The 19,668-nt window shown below is 36.4% G+C and overlaps 1 protein-coding gene across 1 annotated transcript in view; it reads right to left on the reverse strand.

Annotated features, from left to right (window-relative positions):
- The window catches only part of NCKAP5 (NCK associated protein 5), an 824,899-nt gene that overhangs the window by 497,758 nt on the left and 307,473 nt on the right, over nucleotides 1–19,668 (reverse strand). Inside the window, exon 4 of the mRNA XM_045868505.3 lies at nucleotides 19,244–19,307. Within this exon, the coding sequence (XP_045724461.3) occupies nucleotides 19,244–19,307 (64 nt within the window). The remainder of the gene's footprint in view (nucleotides 1–19,243; nucleotides 19,308–19,668) is intronic.

Below are 19,668 nucleotides of genomic sequence, written 5' to 3' on the forward strand. Positions count from 1 at the left end.
CCACCATTTTCACTCTCGTCCTCCAAAGCTGTACGGAAAGCTTGCAGGGAACAAAAGCTCCCGAGAGCAAACCCTAGCAGATGACTTAGCCCGGACCGGGCAAGGGCGGGGCAATTCTGACACTGGCAAAGACATCTGGGAACCACGGCAACAGGCCCCTCCCCCAGAAGATCAGCGAGAACAGCCAGTCAAGACCAAGTTTACCGATCAATGAGAACGGCAGAACTCCAGCACTACGGGAATACTGCACAGAGAATCCATGGCTTTTTAAACATGATTATTTTGTCTTTCACAGTCAATTTTTTTAATTTTCTTTTTTTTTGTTTTTCTTTTTTTTTGAATTTTTCTTTTTTTTTGTTTTTCTTTTTTTTTGAATTTTTCTTTTTCCCTTTTTCAACCAACATCTTATCAATCCCTTTTGTGGCTCTGTCGTGAAGTGTCTGCCTTTGGCTCAGGTCCTGATCCCAGAGTCCTGGGATCCAGCCCTGCATTGGGCTCCCTGCTCACTGCAGAGGCTGGTTCTCCCTCTCCCACTCCCCCTGCTTATGTTCCCTCTCTTGCTGTCTCTCTCTCTGTCAAATAAATAAATAAAAACTTAAAAAAAAAAATCCTTTTTATTTTTCATTTTTAGAGTCATATTCTATCCCTTCATAGTAGTTAACCTTATTTTTGGTATATATGTAAGTCGTTCTCTCTTTAAAATTGTGGGATACAGTTTCTTCTAACAGACCAAAATATACCCTAAATCTCTAGTGTATGGCTTTGTTCTAGTCTCCTGCCTGATCACATTCTCTCCCTTTTTTTTTTTAATTACTCTTCTTTCTTTTTCAACCAGCTTATCAATTCCTTTTATAAAATCTTTTGTAATTTTCATCTTTACAGTCATATTCTATCCGTCATCATATTTACCCTTATTTTTATACATATATAAGTTTTTCTTTCATTAAAATTTTGAGAGACACTTCCTTCTACCAGACCAAAATATGCCCCAAATCTAGTATGTGGCACTGATCTATGTACCATTCTTTTTTTTTTTTTTTTTTTTTTTAAGATTTTATTTATTTATTTGACAGAGAGAGACATAGCGAGAGAAGGAACACAAGCAGGGGGAGTGGGAGAGGGAGAAGCAGGCTTCCCGCTGAGCAGGGAGCCCGATGTGGGGCTCGATCCCAGGAACCTGAGGTCATGACCTGAGCTAAAAGCAGACGCTTAATGACTGAGCCACCCAGGAGCCCGATCTATGTACCATTCTACTCATATTTGATCATATGCTTTTTTTTTTAATCTTTTTCTTTTTCTTTTTTTTTCTTTTTTCTTTCTTTCCCTTTCTTTTCCCGTGGTTTCAGGTCTCTTCTGATTTGCTTAGTGTATATTTTTCTGGGGTTGCTGTTACCCTGTATTTTGTTCTCTCATTCATCTATTCTCCTCTGGACAAAATGACAAAACGGAAAAAATCACGTCAAAAGAAAAACAAGAGGCAGTACCAACTGCCAGGGACCTAATCAATACGGACATTAGTAAGATGTCAGAACTAGAGTTCAGAATGATGATTATAAAGATACTAGCTGGGCTTGAAAAAAGCATGGAAGATATTAGAGAAACCCTTTCTGTAGAAATAAAAGAACTAAAACCCAAACACGGTGAAATCAAAAAGGCTATTAATGAGGTGTAATAAAAAATGGAGGTTCTAACTGCTAGGATAAATGACGCAGAAGAGAGAACTAGTGATATAGAAGACCAAATGATGGAAAATAAAGAAACTGAGAAAAAGGGAGATAAACAACTACTGGATCACAAGGGCAGAATTCAAGAGATAAGCGATACCATAAGACAAAACAATATTAGAATAATTGGGATCCCAGAAGAAGAAGAAAGAGAGAGAGGGGCAGAAAGTATATCGGAGCAAATTATAGCAGAGAACTTCCCTAATTTGGGGAAGGAAACAGGCATCAAAATCCAGGAGACACAGAGAACCCCCCTCAAAATCAATAAAAATAGGTCCACACCACGACATCTAATAGTAAAAATTATGAGTCTCAGAGACAAACAGAAAATCCTGAAAGCCGCTCGGGACAAGAGATCTGTAACCTACAATGGTAGAAACATTAGATTGGTAACAGACCTATCCACAGAGACCTGGCAGGCCAGAAAGGACTGGCAGGATCTATTCAGAGCGCTAAATGAGAAAAATATGCAGCCAAGAATACTCTATCCAGCTAGGCTGTCATTGAAAATAGAAGGAGAGTTAAAAAGCTTCCAGTACAAATAAAAACTAAAGGAATTTGCAAACAAGAAACCAGCCCTAGAAGAGATATTGAAAGGGGTTCTCTAAGCAAAGAGAGAGCCCAAAAGTAACATAGACCAGAAAGGAACACAGACAATATACAGTAACAGTCACCTTACAGGCAATACAATGGCACTAAATTCCTATCTTTCAATAGTTACCCTGAATCTAAAAGGGCTAAATGCCCCAATCAAAAGACACAGGCTATCAGATTGGATAAAAAAACAAGACCTATCGATATGCTGTGTGCAAGAGACTCATTTTGGACCCAAAGACATCTCCAGATTGAAAGTGAGGGGGTGGAAAACAATTTACCATTCTAATGGACACCAAAAGAAAGCTGGGGTGGAAATCCTTATAACAGACAAATTAGATTTTAAACCAAAGACTATAATAAGAGATGATGAAGGACACTAAAGCATACTTAAAGGGCCTATCCAACAAGAAGATCTAACAATTGTAAATATCTATGCCCCAACATGGGAGAAGGCAATTATATAAGCCAATTAATAACAAAAGCAAAGAAACACATCGACAACAATACAATAATAGTGGGGGACTTTAACACCCTCCTCACTGAAATGGACAGATCATCTAAGCAAAAGATCAACAAGGAAATAAAGACTTTAAATGACACACGGGACCAAATGAACTTCCTAGATATATTCAGAATATTCCATCTGAAAGCAACAGAATACACATTCTTCTCTAGTGCCCATGGAACATTCTCCAGAATAGATCACATCCTAGGTCACAAATCAGGTCTCAATCGGTACCAAAAGATTGGGATCATTCCCTGCATATTTTTTGGACCACAATGCTTTGAAACTAGAACTCAATCACAAGAGGAAAGTCGGAAAGAACTCAAATACATAGACTAAGGAGCAACCTACTAAAGAATGAATGGGTCAACCAGGAAATTAAAGAAGAATTAAAAAAATTCATGGAAACAAATGAAAATGAAAACACAACTGTTCAAAATCTTTGGGATGCAGCAAAGGCAGTCCTAAGAGGAAAGTATGTAGCAATACAAGCCTTTGTCAAGAAACAAGAAAAGTCTCAAATACACAACCTAACCCTACACCTAAAGGAGCTGGAGAAAGAACAGCAAATAAAGCCTAAACCCAGCAGGAGAAGAGAAATAATAAAGATCAGAGCAGAAATCAATGAAATAGAAACCAAAAGAACAGTAGAACAGATCAACAAAACTAGGAGCTGGTTCTCTGAGAGAATTAGTAAGATTGATAAAGCCCCGGCCAGACTTATCAAAAAAAAAGAGAAATGACCCAAATAAATAAAATCATGAATGAGGAGAGATCACAACCAGCACCAAAGAAATACAAACAATTATAAGAACATATTATGAGCAACTATATGCCAGCAAATTAGATAATCTGGGAAGAAATGGATGCATTCCTAGAGATGTATAAACTGCCAAAACTGAACCAGGAAGAAACAGAAAAACTGAACAGACCTACAACCACTAAGGAAATTGAAGCAGTCATCAAAAATCTCACAACAAGAGCCCAGGGCCAGATGGCTTCCCAGGGGAATTCTATCAAACATTTAAAGAAGAATTAATACCTATTCTTCTGAAACTGTTCCAAAAAATAGAAATGGAAGGAAAACTTCCAAACTCGTTTTATGAGGCCACTATTACCTTGATCCCAAAACCAGACAAACACCCCATCAAAAAGAATTACAGACCAATATCCCTGGTGAACATGGATGCAAAAATTCTCACCAAAATACTAGCCAATAGGATCCAACAGTACATTAAAAGGATTATTCACCACAACCAAGTGGGATTTATTCCTGGGCAGCAAGGTTGGTTCAACATCCACAAATCAAACAATGTGATACAATACATTAATGAAAGAAAGAACAAGAATCATATGATCCTCTCAATAGATGCAGAAAAAGCTTTTGACAAAGTACAGCATCCTTTCTTGATCAAAACTCTTCAGAGTATAGGGATAGAGGGCACATACCTCAATGTCATAAAAGCCATCTATGAAAAACCCACAGCCAATATCATTCTCAATGGGGAAAAACTGAGAGCTTGTCCCCTAAGGTCAGGAACACAGCAGGGATGTCCACTATCACCACTGCTATTCAATATAGTTTTAGAAGTCCTAGCCACAGCAATCAGACAGCAAAAAGAAATAAAAGGCATCCAAATCGGCAAAGAAGAAGTCAAACTCTCACTCTTTGCAGATGATATACTTTATGTGGAAAACCCAAAAGACTCTACCCCAAAACTGCTAGAACTCATACAGGAATTCAGTAAAGTGGCAGGATATAAAATCAATGCACAGAAATCAGTGGCATTCCTATATACCAACAAGATAGAAGAAAGAGAAATTAAGGAGTCAATCCCATTTACAATTGCACCCAAAACCATAAGATACCGAGGCATAAATCTAACCAAAGAGGCAAAGGATCTGTACTCAGAAAACTATAAAATACTCATGAAAGAAATTGAGGGAGACACAAAGAAATGGAAAAACGTTCCATGCTCATGGATTGGAAGAACAAATATTGTGAAGATGTCAATGCTACCTAGAGCAATCTACACATTTAATGCAATCCCTATCAAAATACCATCCACTTTTTTCAAAGAAATGGAACAAATAATCCTAAAATTTGTATGGAACCAGAACAGACCCCAAATAGACAGAGGTATGTTGAAAAAGAAAAGCAAAGCTGGCACAATTCTGGACTTCCAGCTCTATTACAAAGCTGTAATCATCAAGACAGTATGGTACTGGCACAAAAACAGGCACATAGATTAATGAAACAGAATAGAGAGCCCAGAAGTGGACCCTCAACTCTATGGTCAACTAATCTTTGACAAAGCAGGAAAGAACGTCCAAGGGAAAAAAGACAGTGTCTTCAACAAATGGTGTTGGGAAAATTGGACAGCCACATGCAGAAGAATGAAACTGGACCATTTCCTTACACCACACACAAAAATAGACTCCAAATGGTTGAAAGACCTCAATGTGAGACAGGAGTCCCTCAAAATCCTAAAGGAGAACACAGGCAGCAACCTCCTCGACCTCAGCCGCAGCAACTTCTTCCTAATAACATCGCCAAAGGCAAGGGAAGCAAGGGCAAAAATGAACTATTGGCACTTCATCAAGATAAAAAGCTTTTGCACAGCAAAGGAAACAGTCAACAAAACCAAAAGACAACCAACAGAATAGGAGAAGATATTTGCAAATGACATATCAGATAAAGGGCTAGTATCCAAAATCTATAAGGAAGTAATCAAACTCAATACCCAAAGAACAAAGAATCTAATCAAGAAATGGGCAGAAGACATGAACAGACATTTTTCCAAAGAAGACATCCAACTGGCCTACAGACACATGAAAACATGCTCAACATCACTCGGCATCATGGAAATACAAATCAAAACCTCAATGAGATACCACCTCACACCAGTCAGAATGGCTAAAATTAACAAGTCAGGAAACAAAAGATGTTGGCAGGGATGCAGAGAAAGGGGAACGCTCCTACAGTGTTGGTGGGAATGCAAGCTGGTGCAGCCACTCTGCAAAACAGTATGGAGGTTCCTCCAAAAGGTGAAAATAGAGCTACCCTACGATCCAGCAATTGCACTACTGGATATTTACCCCAAAGATACAAATGTAGGGATCCGAAGGGGTTCGTGCAGCCCGATGTTTATAGGAGCAATGTCCACAATAGCCAAACTATGGAAAGAGCCAAGATGTCCATCGACAGATGAATGGATAAAGAAGAGGTGGTATATATATACAATGTAATATTATGCAGCCTTCAAAAGCAATGAGATCTTGCCATTTGCAATGACGTGGATGGAACTGGAGGGTGTTGTGCTAAGCGAAATAAGTCAATCAGAGAAAGACATGTATCATATGACCTCACTGATATAAGGAATTCTTAATCTCAGGAAACAAACTGAGGGTTGCTGGAGTGGGGTGTGGGGTGGGAGGGATGGGGTGGCTGGGTGATAGACACTGGGGAGGGTATGTGCTATGGTGAGCGCTGTGAAGTGTGCAAGACTGTTGAATCACAGACCTGTACCTCTGAAACAAATAATACATTATATGTTAAAAAAAGAAGATAGTAGGAAGGGAAAAATGAAGGGGGGGAATCGGAGGAGGAGACGAACCATGAGAGACTATGGACTCTGAGAAACAAATTGAGGGTTCTAGAGGGGAGAGGGGTGGGGGGGATAGGTTAGCCAGTGATGGGTATTAAGGAGGGCACATACTGCATAGAGCACTGGGTGTTATACGCAAACAATGAATCATGGAACACTACATCAAAAACTAATGATGTAATGTATGGTGATTAACATAATATAATAAAATTAAATTTAAAAAAGAGGACTTTAGATTTTCTATTTAGACAACCATTATTTGCAAATAATACAAATTTTGCTTTTTTCCCCAATCCTTATGTCATTTATTTATCTTTTTTTTAAAGATTTATTTATTTGAGAGAAAGAGCAAGAGACAGAGCACAAGAGCAGAGGGGGAGGGGCAGAAGGAGAAGCAGACACCCTGCTGAGCAGGGGGGCAAAATGTGGGGCTCAATCCCAGGACCCTGGGATCATGACCTGAGCTGAAGGGAGATGTTTAACTGACTGAGCCACCCAGGCGCCCCATCATTTATTTATCTTAAAGTATAATGAAAAGAAGCAGTAATAGAAGGCATCCTGGTCTGGTTTTAGATTTTAAAAGGAATACTTCTAACTTTTCAGCATTAAGTACAATGGTTACTGAAGATTTTCAGTAGACATCTTTTATCAATTTAAAGAAATATCCTTTTATTCTTAGCTGACTACATTTTTTTTTTAAATTATAAACTGGGATTGAATTTTATCAAACGTTTTATTCTGTATCTAGTGAAGTCTTATTTTCTCTATTTAATCTATTACCATTGTCAACTCTATTAATCACTTTCCTAATGTTAAGCAATCACTGCATTCCTAAATACCACTTTAAAAATCAAGCATCATAAAAGTTAAGTTGGCACCTAGCACTTGTATCTTGGTTTTTAAATACCCTTGTCATAAAAGGAAACAGTGTTCTTTAGGGAAATGGCTGATTCTAACACTGTGGCAGGAAATATACAAGATGAGACCAAAGCATCTTGCAACAGCAGAAATTAAGAAAGTGCTAAGGAAAAAGGAAGGAACAAAGAAAGGAAGGAGAGAGAGGGGGAGGAAAGGTATCCCATGTTCATAAATTGAAAGAATTAACATTGTTAAAATGACAGTATTTCCAAAAGCCATTTGTAGTTCAATGAAATCCTTATAAAGATTCCAGTGGCATTTTTTACAGTAGAAAAAACAATTCTAAAATTTATATGGAACCAAAAAAACAAAAAACAAACAAACAAACAAAAAACAAATAGCTGAAGCAAACCTGAAAATGAAGAACAAAGTGGGAGGCATCAAGCTGTATCATAAGGCCACAGTAGTTAAAACAGTATGATCCTGGCATACAAACAAAACATGGAACAATGAAACAGAATTGAACAGAAATAAACCTAAGCATATATAGTCAACTAATTTTATAAAGGAGCTAAAAATAGTTGGAAAAAGACAGTTTATCTTTAATAACAGTGTTGGTAAATCGGATATTCACATGCAAAAGAATGAAACTAGGCCCCTATCTTTCCTACTCACAAAAATTAACATGAAATGGATTAAAGACTGAAATATAAGACCCAAAACCACAATACTACCCAAAGAATACATAAGAAAAAAGCTCCTTGATAGGACTCTTGACAATTGTCTTCATATGATACCTAAAGCACAAATAACAAAATGAAAAATAAGTGAGACTATAATAAACTAAAAAGTTTCTGCATTGCAAAAGAAACAACCAAAAAAAAAATAACAAAGGCAATATATGCAATGATTAAGAATATGTGCAAGCCATATATCTGATAAGGGGTTAATATCCAAAATATACAGGCAACTCACATAACTCAAGAGGAAAAAAATTAAAATTTAAAAAAATGGGCAAAGGACCTGAACAGACATTTTGCCAAAGTAAATATATAAGTAGTCAACAGGTAAATGAAAATATGTTAAACATAACAAATCATTAGGGAAATGTAAATGAAAACAGTAGAGATACAACCTCACACCGGTTACAATGATCTAACATCAAAAAGACAAAAGACAACAATGCTGGTGAGGATGTAGAGGAAAGGGAATTCTCACACACTGTTGATGGGACTGTAAACTGGTGTGGCCACTAAGAAAAACAGCATGGAGTTTCCTCAAAAAATTAAAAATACAACTATCATATGATCCATTAGTTTCACTTCTGGGAATATATACAAAAGAAATGAAATCACTATGTCAAAGAGATATGTGTACTTCCATGTTCATAGCAGCATTATTTACAATAGCCAAGACACGGAAACAATCTAAGTGTCCACTGATGGATGAATGGATAAAGAAAGTGTGGCATACACACACACACACACACACACGTATGTAATATATGTAATGGAATATTATTAATTCATAAAAATATATGTATGTACATATATATATGTAATGGAATATTATTAATTCATAAAAAATGAGGAAACCCTGCCACTTATGGCAATATGCATGGACCTTGAGAGCATTACACTAATTAAAGTTAGGTCGAACAGGGGCTCCTGGGTGGCTCAGTCAGTTAAGCGTCTGCCTTCGGCTCAGGTCATGATCTCAGGGTCCTGGGATTGAGCCCCATATCGGGCTCCCTGCTCAGCAGGAAGCCTGCTTCTCCCTCTCCCACTACCCCTGCTTGTGTTCCCTCTCTCACTGTGTCTCTCTCTGTCAAATAAATAAAATCTTTAAAAGAAAAAAAGTTATGTCGAACAAAGACAAATATTATATACGTAGAATCAAAATTTTTAAAAAACTCAAAGAATAAAAGATGAGATTTGTGATTATGGCAGCAAGGGTGAAATGGGATGAAAGTGGTCAAAAGGCACAAACTTCCAGTTATAAGATAAATAAGTACTGGAGAAAAATGTGTAACATGATAAGTGTAGTTACCACTGCTATATAATATATACAAGTTGTTAAGAGTAGATCCTAAGAGTTCTCATCACAAAGAAAAAAATAGGGGCGTCTGGGTGGCTCAGTCCATTAAGCGTCTGCCTTCGGCTCAGGTCATGATCCCAGGGTCCTGGGATCGAGCCCCAAAACGGGTCCCTGCTCAGCGGGAGTCTGCTTCTCCCTCTCCCTTTGCCTGCTGTTCCCCCTGCTTGTGCTCTCTCGCTCTCTGTCAAATAAATAAAATCTTTAAAAGAAAAAAATATTTATAATAGTATCTGTATGCGGTGATGGATGTTAACTGAACTTACTGTGGTCATTTCACAGTACATGTAAGACAAGTCATTATGCCATAGACCCCAAACTTACACAATGCTATATGTCAATTACATCTCACTAAAACTAGAGGAAAAACAAGAGAAGGAAATAACAACCAACAAAAACAATGATGGTAGTGTGTCAATTGGCACAGGAGCCAATGAAAGTAGTTCCTAATGCCCCAAGCTGGAACAATTTTAGCAAAAAAAATAGTTTATATTGGTTGATAAGCCTACATGTAAAGTAAACATCAATACTTTCATAATATAGGTAAATGACTGAAAATAATGAGGAAGAAGAGACAAAAATATCATGCAGAAGAATCCAAAATAATTTACGTAGATACTCCACCCTCAAGGGGGTGAGACATAACTCTCCAATTCAGAAGTATGGGCTATGCATTGTGACTTCTTTCCAGAGAGTACAGTATGGAAGGGGGTGGGTGGGGAGAAACTTCACAGTGAAAACCTAGCAAACACTACCTCAGCCAGGTCATCAATATACCTCAACAATCATAAATTACATTGATAGTATGCAACCTGGATAATGATGGGGTGACAATGACACTGTAATTTGTGGTCCATCTTTCAAAAATATATCCCAGCATAATCACTAGAAAAACATCAGACAAATCTCAATGAGACAAATCCCTAAAAATCCCTAACAAGTATTCAAAACTGCGAAGTTCATCAAAAGCAAGGAAAGTCTGAGAATCTATCGCAACCAAGAAGAACTTTAGGAGACACACGACTGAATGTATTGTGTATGCTGGCTGGGATTTTGAAAGAGAAAAAGGTGTAACTAGAGAAATCGGAATAATTGTGGAGTTTAATTAATAATAATGTACCAATATTCGTTCATTAATTGTGACAAATGTACCACAGTAATGTAAGATGTTAATAGTTGGAGAAACTGTATGGGATATATGGGAACTCTCTGTATTATCTCTGTAATTTTTTTTTTTTTTTTTGGAAATATTTAACTGTTCTAAAATGAAAAACTTACTTTTAAACAATGAGCTTGGATATTTCTCTCATTTTCTTTTTCAGCATCAATCTGTATAAAACAGTATCTCCTTCACTAAAGGTTTGGTTGAACTCTGTAAAACCATCAAAGCCTGGTAGCTTGTTAGGAAGAACATTTTTTAAAACTTTTAACGATTTTTTTTTAACAATTATAAAAGTAAGAAGAAAGTATAATAAATCCTCAACTTCTAGAGTTACCACATATGGCCAATTTTGTTTCCTCTAAATGACCAACTTCCCTCTTCCAGTATTACTTTGAAATAAAGCTAGACATCACAGAAACCTAGACAAACCTAGGCATTCTACACAAATATTCCTGCATACATCTCTAAACAATAAGGACTCTTTTTAAAACAACCATAACAACAAGAGTATACCTAAATATTAATAATGCAATATCAAATACCCAGTGTTCATATGGTCCAATGGTCTACCATTTTTATTTGTAAATAGATAAATTAGTATTGCTGCCAATTTTATGCTATTTCTTCATTTTCATTTCTATTTCATTATTTCTTCTTTATTTAAGTGTATTTTATTATTCTTTATTACTATTTGATTAGATGATTAATCAATTTTAAATCTATTCTTTGCCTATTTCATGCATTTAATTTAAAGCTATACATTTCACTCTAAGTATTAATTTGATTACATCTCAAAAGTAGTGCTTTCATTGTCAGAGTTTAAATATTTTTAAGTTCTCTTTTAATTTGTTTAAAAATGAATTACTTAAAATATTATATTTTAATTTTCAGAGTTGTTTAAAAATTTCTGATACTACTGACTGAAAAGGGATCATGAAAAGTAGGACATTGATGTATTTGTATAATAAATATTTGATTTTTTTTTTACATTTTATGAAAGCAAGGACTTCATTATATTTTCTGCTGGATATGCTGAAAAAATAAATGAACAAAATAATATGCAGGGCCTATTTCCAAAATTTAGCATATATACAGAAATATGTCCTGAAGTTTAATACCTACTATTCTAAACTCTTAACAAATTAAAAGCCAAGTAAATATGACTTTCTAAGTTGGTTTTTGTAAGGAAAAAAAAAGTTCTGACTCTTTTTCCAGATATATAATGTGGATATATTTCAGCCAATGATAAGCACTGTGACATGCCATCCCAGATGTTTCTCTTCTTTGGATGATACTTAAAACTCAACTGCAATGACTGCTTCTAACACCAACATATTAACACAATGAGATAAATCTAAACTTTTCATGCCACTAACAACACAGATTTTCAAAAAACAGTTGCACTTCAATATACTAATAGTGACCAGAAAGAGGAATTTAAAAAAAATTTAGTTGCACCAAAAAATAATATTCTTAGGAATAAATTTAACCAAGTAGGTAAAAGACTTTTATGCTGAAAACTCTAAGACATTCATGAAAGAAACTGAAGGTGACACAAATAAATGAAAAGATATTCTGTGCTCAGTGACTGAAAGAATATTGTTCTAATGTCCATACTACCCAAGCAATCCATTGATTCAATGCAATCCCTATTAAAATCTGCATGGCATTTTTCACAGAAATAGGAAAGACAATCCTAAGATTTGTATGGAATTACAAATGACCCTGAATAGCTAAAGCAATCTTGAGAAAGAAGAATTATATTACAAAGCTATAGTAATTAAAACAGTATGACATCGACACAAGACACATAGATCAATGGAATGGAATAGAGAGTCCAGAAATAAATGCATGCATATTTGGTCAATTAAATTACAACAAAGGAATTAAGAGTAAACAACAGAGATAAAGACAGTCTCTTTAATAAATGGTGCTGGAGAAACTGGACAGTCATATGCAAAAGAATGAAACTGGACCACTATCTTAGACCACACATAAAAATCAACTTCAAATGGCTTAAAGACTTGAATGAAACACCAGATACCATAAAAATGCCACAAGAAAAAATAGGAGGTATGCTCCATAACATTAATTTTGGCAATGATTTTTTTGAATAGGACACCAAATAGCAACAGCAACAAAAGCAAAAATAAACAAACAGGACTATATCAAACTAAAAAGCTTCTGCACAGCAAAGGAAACCACCTACAAAATGAAGAGGCAACCTATAGAACAGGAGAAAATATTTGCAAATTATTTATCTGATAAAGGGCTAATACCCAAAACATAATGAAGAACTGAAACAGTTCAATAACAAAAAACAACCCAATTAAAAAATGGGCAGAGGAGCTGAATAGAGATTTTTTCAGAGAAAACATACAAATAGTCAATAGGCACATGAAAAGGTGCTCAACATCACTTTCATCCAGGAAGTACAAACCAAAACCACAATGAGATATCACCTCACAATAACACAACAGTATTAAAATGACTATTACACACAAGACATAAAGTCATCAATGATGTGGAGAAAAGAAAACCCTTGTGCACTGCTTGTGGGAATATAAATTGGTGTGGCCACTGTGGAAAATAGTATAGAGGTTCTGCAAAAAATTAAAAATAGAAGTACCATATGATCCAGCAATTTCACTTCTGGGTATTTATTCAAAGGAAATAAAATCACTATCTTGAAGAGATATTTGTACCCCCATGTTCACTGCAGCATTATTTCCAACAGCCAAGATACGCAAACAACCTAAGTGTCCATCAACAGATGAAGGGATAAAGAAAATATAGTATATATATTTATACAGTAGAATATTATTAGCCGTAAAAAGAAGGACATCCTGACATTTGCAACAATGTGGATGGACACTGAGAGCAATACACTAAGTGAAATAAGTCAGACAGGGAAAGACAAATACCATATGACCTTACTTATTTGTGAAATCTTAAAAAAATAAAATAAAAAAACAAAGAAATGAAATCATAGATACAACAGATTAGTGGGTGCCAGAGGTGGGGGTGGGTGAAATGGATGAAGGTGGTCAAATGTACAAATTTCCAGTTATAAAATTTTAAAAAATCCTTAGAATATAATATATAGCATGATTACTATAGTTAAGAATGCTTTATTTTTATATTTGCAAATTGTTAAGAGAATCTTAAAAATTCTCATCAAAAGAAAAAAATCTAGAACTATGTATAGTAATGGTTGTTAACTAGGCTTACTGTGGTAACCATTTCACTATATACACCCGTATCATGTGTTGTACATCATAAACTAATATAATATTGTATGCTAACTGCATTTTTTAAAAAAGGAAAAAGAAACACTTAATTGACCTTGGTCCCAACCTAACCCCCTTCCTTTGACTACTACCAGTTAGAAAATCAGATGTATGACCTACTGGGCTATTGTGAAACAACAAACTTTTATCAAAACCAAATCCTGACCCCAAGAAAACTAGTAGTAAGGATTGGTATTCTTAGAGACCATGGCTCTATGCCCCCTTACTCTTAGGTTTCCAAACTCTGAATTCCCCTTCTTAGAAGTCTTGTCTGTCAGAGTTCAGACTATACAGTTGTCTATAGAGCTGTTCAGCAATGTCAAGAAGGGCATACAAAGCAAAACCATGACAGTTCACCAAGGCCATGTCACCTGTACCGCGTGCAATGTTCCTGTTTTCATATGTGTCTCTTTAGAGGAATGATCTTTTCTAGTTTAAATAATAGGTACTGAACACTGTGCCACAGAGGTGAAGGTTCTATACGTGGTGTTGGGTTTTTTTTAAAGATTTTATTTATTTATTTGACAGAGACACAGCGAGAGAGGGAACACAAGCAGGGGGAGTGGGAGAGGGAGAGGCAGGCTTCCCGCTGAGCAGGGAGCCCGATGCGGGGCTCGATCCCAGGACCCTGGGATCATGACCTGAGCCGAAGGCAGACGATTAATGACTGAGCCACCCAGGCGCCCCTCTACATGTGTTTTTTTCCCCAAGTTTGTATCGCCAACCCAGCCAACTCCAGTGTCAGCACCATAGCTGGCTGTTCACACTGTGGCACTGAATGAGCAAGATGTAGTGTGGGCTTCTGCTGCCCTAAGTTTGCCTTGTCCTCCAGCAAGGATGTCACAGAGGGTCCAAGGATTCTGATCTCCCTACTTCCTCAAACTCTTCTGCTTTTTCTTCAAATTCCTATTCTGTCAATATCCTAATCTTTGACCATTACTCCTTGGAAGTTCATTGTGAGAAAAAAAGGGAGGTTATGATTATGAATTTAGGTAATGGTCAGTATGGTAACATCCAGGCAACATCTGAATATCTAGTTGAGGAAAAAAGGGAATCTTAGAACAGGGCAAATGGGCTTCCTCTGTTCCCTTAGTGCCTTGAGATCAGAAATCAAGACTTCATATTTTTCTTTTTCCCAAGTAGAAATTACCCAATGAGATGAGAAGGAACCATATGGTATCTAAGATTGTGCATAATTAGCTCAAGCATTTTAAAAATTATGTTTGATAGAATATTAGTGTTCTGGGGATATTAATATCTCTTTGATAAAAAACAAAGTTAAACAGCGGCAGAAGTGATATTCTTCTAAAACTTTAATATAAATTGAAGAAAACAGCAAATATACTTAAGCTGTTTTTCATATCATTTTGAAATGGTCTCACTACAATATTTTGTTGTGTTGTAAGTACATATAAAAATGCTCTTTACGTATTTTAACTCATAAATTCTTAATGGCTATTCATAAATAAAATTGTCTTTGCAAGTTTGGAGGAAGAAGTATAATCAGAAATAATCTACAAAATATTAAGTAAACTATCAATTTCTAGTAATCAAAACAATTTAGAATCATGTCAGAATCAATAATGGTTAATGGAAAAGTATAAGCTGTCCAGGAACTCATGTAGATTAATATGGGAATTTGGAATACAATAAGAGAGACAGTAAAGTTTAGACTGTTTAATAAATGATTTTGGGAAAACATTCCTTTTGATCCCTGCCTCACACTAACTTAATTCCATCTAGATGATGCCAAGATTGACAGGAAAGAAAAAAAAAAACAACTATATACTCTCTAAAAGATAATGATAATGAATATCTATACTCTTGGGTTAGAATGGGCCTTTTTACATATAGCCAAATTTAAGATGACATTAAAGTCTTAAGGACAGAATAGATTTTATATGTAAACCGAACCAGGGCTAGGCAGCACAAGCAGTAACAGAATCTCCCAGAATGAAGAGAAACATGATCTTACAGCTGCTTGTGAAAAATAATGAAAAGTAAGTGTAAAAACAATAGTGAGTTATTTCATGAAAGAGTCAAGAGCAAAGGAAACAAATATGAAATATCTAATTGCTGAAAGAAAGCTTTCCCAAATAAATATTTAGGTCAACAGAACAAAAGAATGGACAGAACTGATAAAAACTAGTAATGTGCCCAAGCCCACATAGCTAACTACTGGCAGAGACGGATTTTGAATCCAGACCGGCCTCACTCCCAAGTTCGAGGTCTTTTTATCCCTACATTTGTATCAACTAGCCGTTAAAAAGCAATCTCTCTACATGAAATGTGGTACTCTGGATTGAATCGTAGATCAGAAAACGGAAATTATTGGGAAAACTGGTGAAATTCTAACAAAATCTGAAGTATGATTAATAGCAACAAGCCAATGGTAATCTCTCACTTGTGAGAATTATGCCACAGTTATGGAAGACATTAACATTAGAAAACTGGATCAAGGGGATGCAGATGCGAAACTTCCTTTAAGGCTAAGATTATTCCAAAATAAAAAGTGTATTAAAAAAATAAAATAAATGTCTCAAAAATGGAGCCTTGAATGCTATCTTAAAACTTATAAGTAAGGAGATCCATTGCATGAAGTCAAATTTTTAAAAATTTGCATTTTACATTAAAGACTTTGATTATAAAATGTTCATTGATTTTAAAAATCAATACCTGCCTCAATTAAATTTTTTTTCACAATACTTACTTAACTTTCCATACCATTTTTCCTTTCATGTGGATAAAAATAAAGAATACTGTAAATAGTAGTCTTTAAATAATGTGATGCGGTTGTGATGAACTGCTTTTCTCTTCTGCTACGGACATGACAGAAGTTCTGGGCTTGTAACACAAGAATCAAATTTAGAGGATGAACAGAACTGCCTGACTTTAGGAACTGTCAGTTACTGAAAGAATCAGGACTTCAGAAATAAATGAATCCTAGGAGCAGAAAAGCTGAAGCATGTAATTAAGTAGAAAATCAGAGGTAAGGAAAGAGGAGAAAAACACTGAGAAAGAGGGAGAAGAAACAAAATAAAGGGCATTAATGAAAATCAGGGCTGTGGTGTCTCTAAGGAATTGAGATGTGATAAATTATGGAATGGGAGTAAACAGTTACATGAATAATAAGTAAATCACATCATGTCACTGCCTTACACAAAGCTTTTCAATGGCTCCTATCACTCACAGCATGAGCCAGAGATCCTTGGCTTACCCCTCTGTCCCCCATCATTTCACTGATTTTATCTTCTACTATTCACCCTCTCCCCACCGACTACCCTCCAGCCAGCCTGTCTGCAGGCTTTTCCTCAGCCACCCCAGGCCTTTGTACCTGCTGGTCTCCCAGCCTAGAATGATCGCCCCCAGATATCACCAGGTTTCACTCTTTTGCCTCCTTCAAGTTTTGCTCAAATACTAACTTTTCAGTGATTTACTTCTATGAAATTCTACTTAAAATAGCGATGCCCTAGAACTCCCAATCTCTCCTACCCTGATCTTGTTCACCATCTAACACTCTAAATACATTCAGTGTCTGTCTTCACAACCACGAAAATGTAAGCGCTCAGATTTTTGCCTGTTTTTTTTTTTTCACTGATGTTTCCCCGGGGCCTAGGACAGTGCCAGGCACAGAATGGGTGCTCAATAAATGCTTGTTAAATCAATCAACACGTAAGTGTCATTTTTCATTACCATAATTAAAATAAGAATAACAACATACCAGAAACATCTGCCAAGTTGTTTTTTGAGCAAGGAGAGTAACCTTTTTGCGTCCCTGTGTTTTCTGGGTATTTTCGATGCTGAACAATTATTCCGCAATGTTTTGCAAAGGGTTTTTATCTTGTTAAAGACTAGTGAGTTATATGCCTTAGATTACTTCAGCTGAGATCCACTCATTGGCGCCAGAAAGAGACATTCTAGAGGTCTGTGCTTATGAGCTTAAATAGCATTTAGCTATTACTAGGAAAAGCTCCCCATCATAAAAACTTTACATAACACATGCTCAGTGGCGTGATCCACTAAGTTAATATCATCATAAAACTCCAAACTCCTCATTTTGAAGATGAAAAAATTGAGGCCTAAAAATATATATATGTATAAAAATTGAGACCTAGAAAAGTTGTCACTTCTTCACATTCATTTAGGACATAGCTGACAACATGTACAACAGGAGCTAGCCCGAAACAAAACACGAAAACATCGCAGAATGGCCTAGCCCATACACATACCCCGACACCATCAAAGTCCAGATTCGGGCACTATGTGACTAAGCATTCATTTTCTCCAGCTTATTTGCATTTCATTGCTCAAAGATGCTTGTGAGCAGTTGTCTCCTATTGTTTGAACATTTAAGATTCTCTTCGCATTGAGATCACCAGAATTGCAAACCATGTGATCACATTTTAGCATGCTCAAAGGCCACTGCACCATTCCAGAACCCACTAAACATTCAGTCTCTTGCTCCAGACCTTCACCTTCCCTGAGAGAGGTGCGAGGCCAGCATATTTTTACTAATTTCTTATTCTTTTCGGGGTATGGATTGTCAATTAACTCTCATGAAATGAAACAGAAGCAGCCTGAAGGGTCTAAAAATGTGTCACTTCTCTTTTTTAAAAAAAGGTAATTCTTGTGCTGAAAAATGGCACTTGTGCCATTGTTTTGTCCAAAGTGAGAAAAAAATCTGGTGTTCTATTTTTTGCTCAGAGGAAGGAGCAGCAGTTAATCCACACATGTATGCACCCTGGGACCCCAGGCAGTCATCTCTGATGTTAGAGCGGCATGCGGGCAGATACTTTCGCAAAGAGAGTCTATAAAATGAAGTTGCTATGGACCCAAACAACCATATTGATTTTTAGTACAATTCAAAACACAAGGAAACATCAGTTTTCTGAATGGCACACACTGGGAAGGGCAGGGAGAAATACAAGAGTGCAGAGAAAGAAAAGGGTAGAAGACAATTAAATTAGTAAAAATCTCCATGTTCTTTCAGGTTGTTTGTTTCTAAGTTCAAAGAACCGACAGGCTTGAGTTATGTTGAACCGTTCTTAGCTGAAAACCTATAATTGCTCATTTACTGACACTCTGCTCACAGCTGGAAGCCCGGGTCTTCAGGAAATAAAGCTATATAACCAACTGAATGTTTCAACATGCTCTTCAAAGCCCAGATAGTTATTTCTTTTTCTCAATTAATACCGCCCCTCCCTCTTCCTCTCCCTCCCCTCTCCCTGTCTTCAAATGGCAGAACTGTCCAAACCGCATTAGAAACACATTATTTACCAATACATCATTAAGTTTGCTGCAAGCAAATATTTTCCTTAGATATCCTTAATAAGACAAAAATGCCTTTCCAGCCAGAGATCTTTGGAAGGGAGGTGCAGGATCAGGAGAGACCAGACAGCACTTACCATGGCCCCCTCACTTCTTCTTTGGGCAACTTCTCGCTGCAGCCGGGCCACGGCCAACTTCTCCCTGGGGAAACAAAAGCACATGGTTAGTTGCCTATTCTTCTCAGGGTAGAGGTACACTGGCATGGCTTTGAAACATTCTTTTGAGGTCTCCAGAGGAACTCCTTCCTTGGTTTAGCTCACTTCCTCCACTAAACTTTCTATAAATATTTAAAGTCATTCGTGCATTGTTTTCATTGAGTGTCATGAAAGAGATTTTTTTTTTTGCCTTGGATTTTATAAAATCCAAATAAACCCTGAATGCTAAGTAAAAGCTTCCCTTTAAGTTCACGAACATATATAATTTGGAAACAAATTTTCCCGTGGCTAAAATATTTCAGTGGTCCTTTCTGTGTCAACTTTGCTTATATACAATTATTTTTATT

This window comes from Mirounga angustirostris, unplaced genomic scaffold (genome assembly GCF_029215605.1).
Source record: "Mirounga angustirostris isolate CCGP_5_RB_7025 unplaced genomic scaffold, mMirAng1.0.hap1 SCAF_3, whole genome shotgun sequence".
In the NCBI taxonomy this organism is placed as follows: Eukaryota; Metazoa; Chordata; class Mammalia; order Carnivora; family Phocidae; genus Mirounga; species Mirounga angustirostris.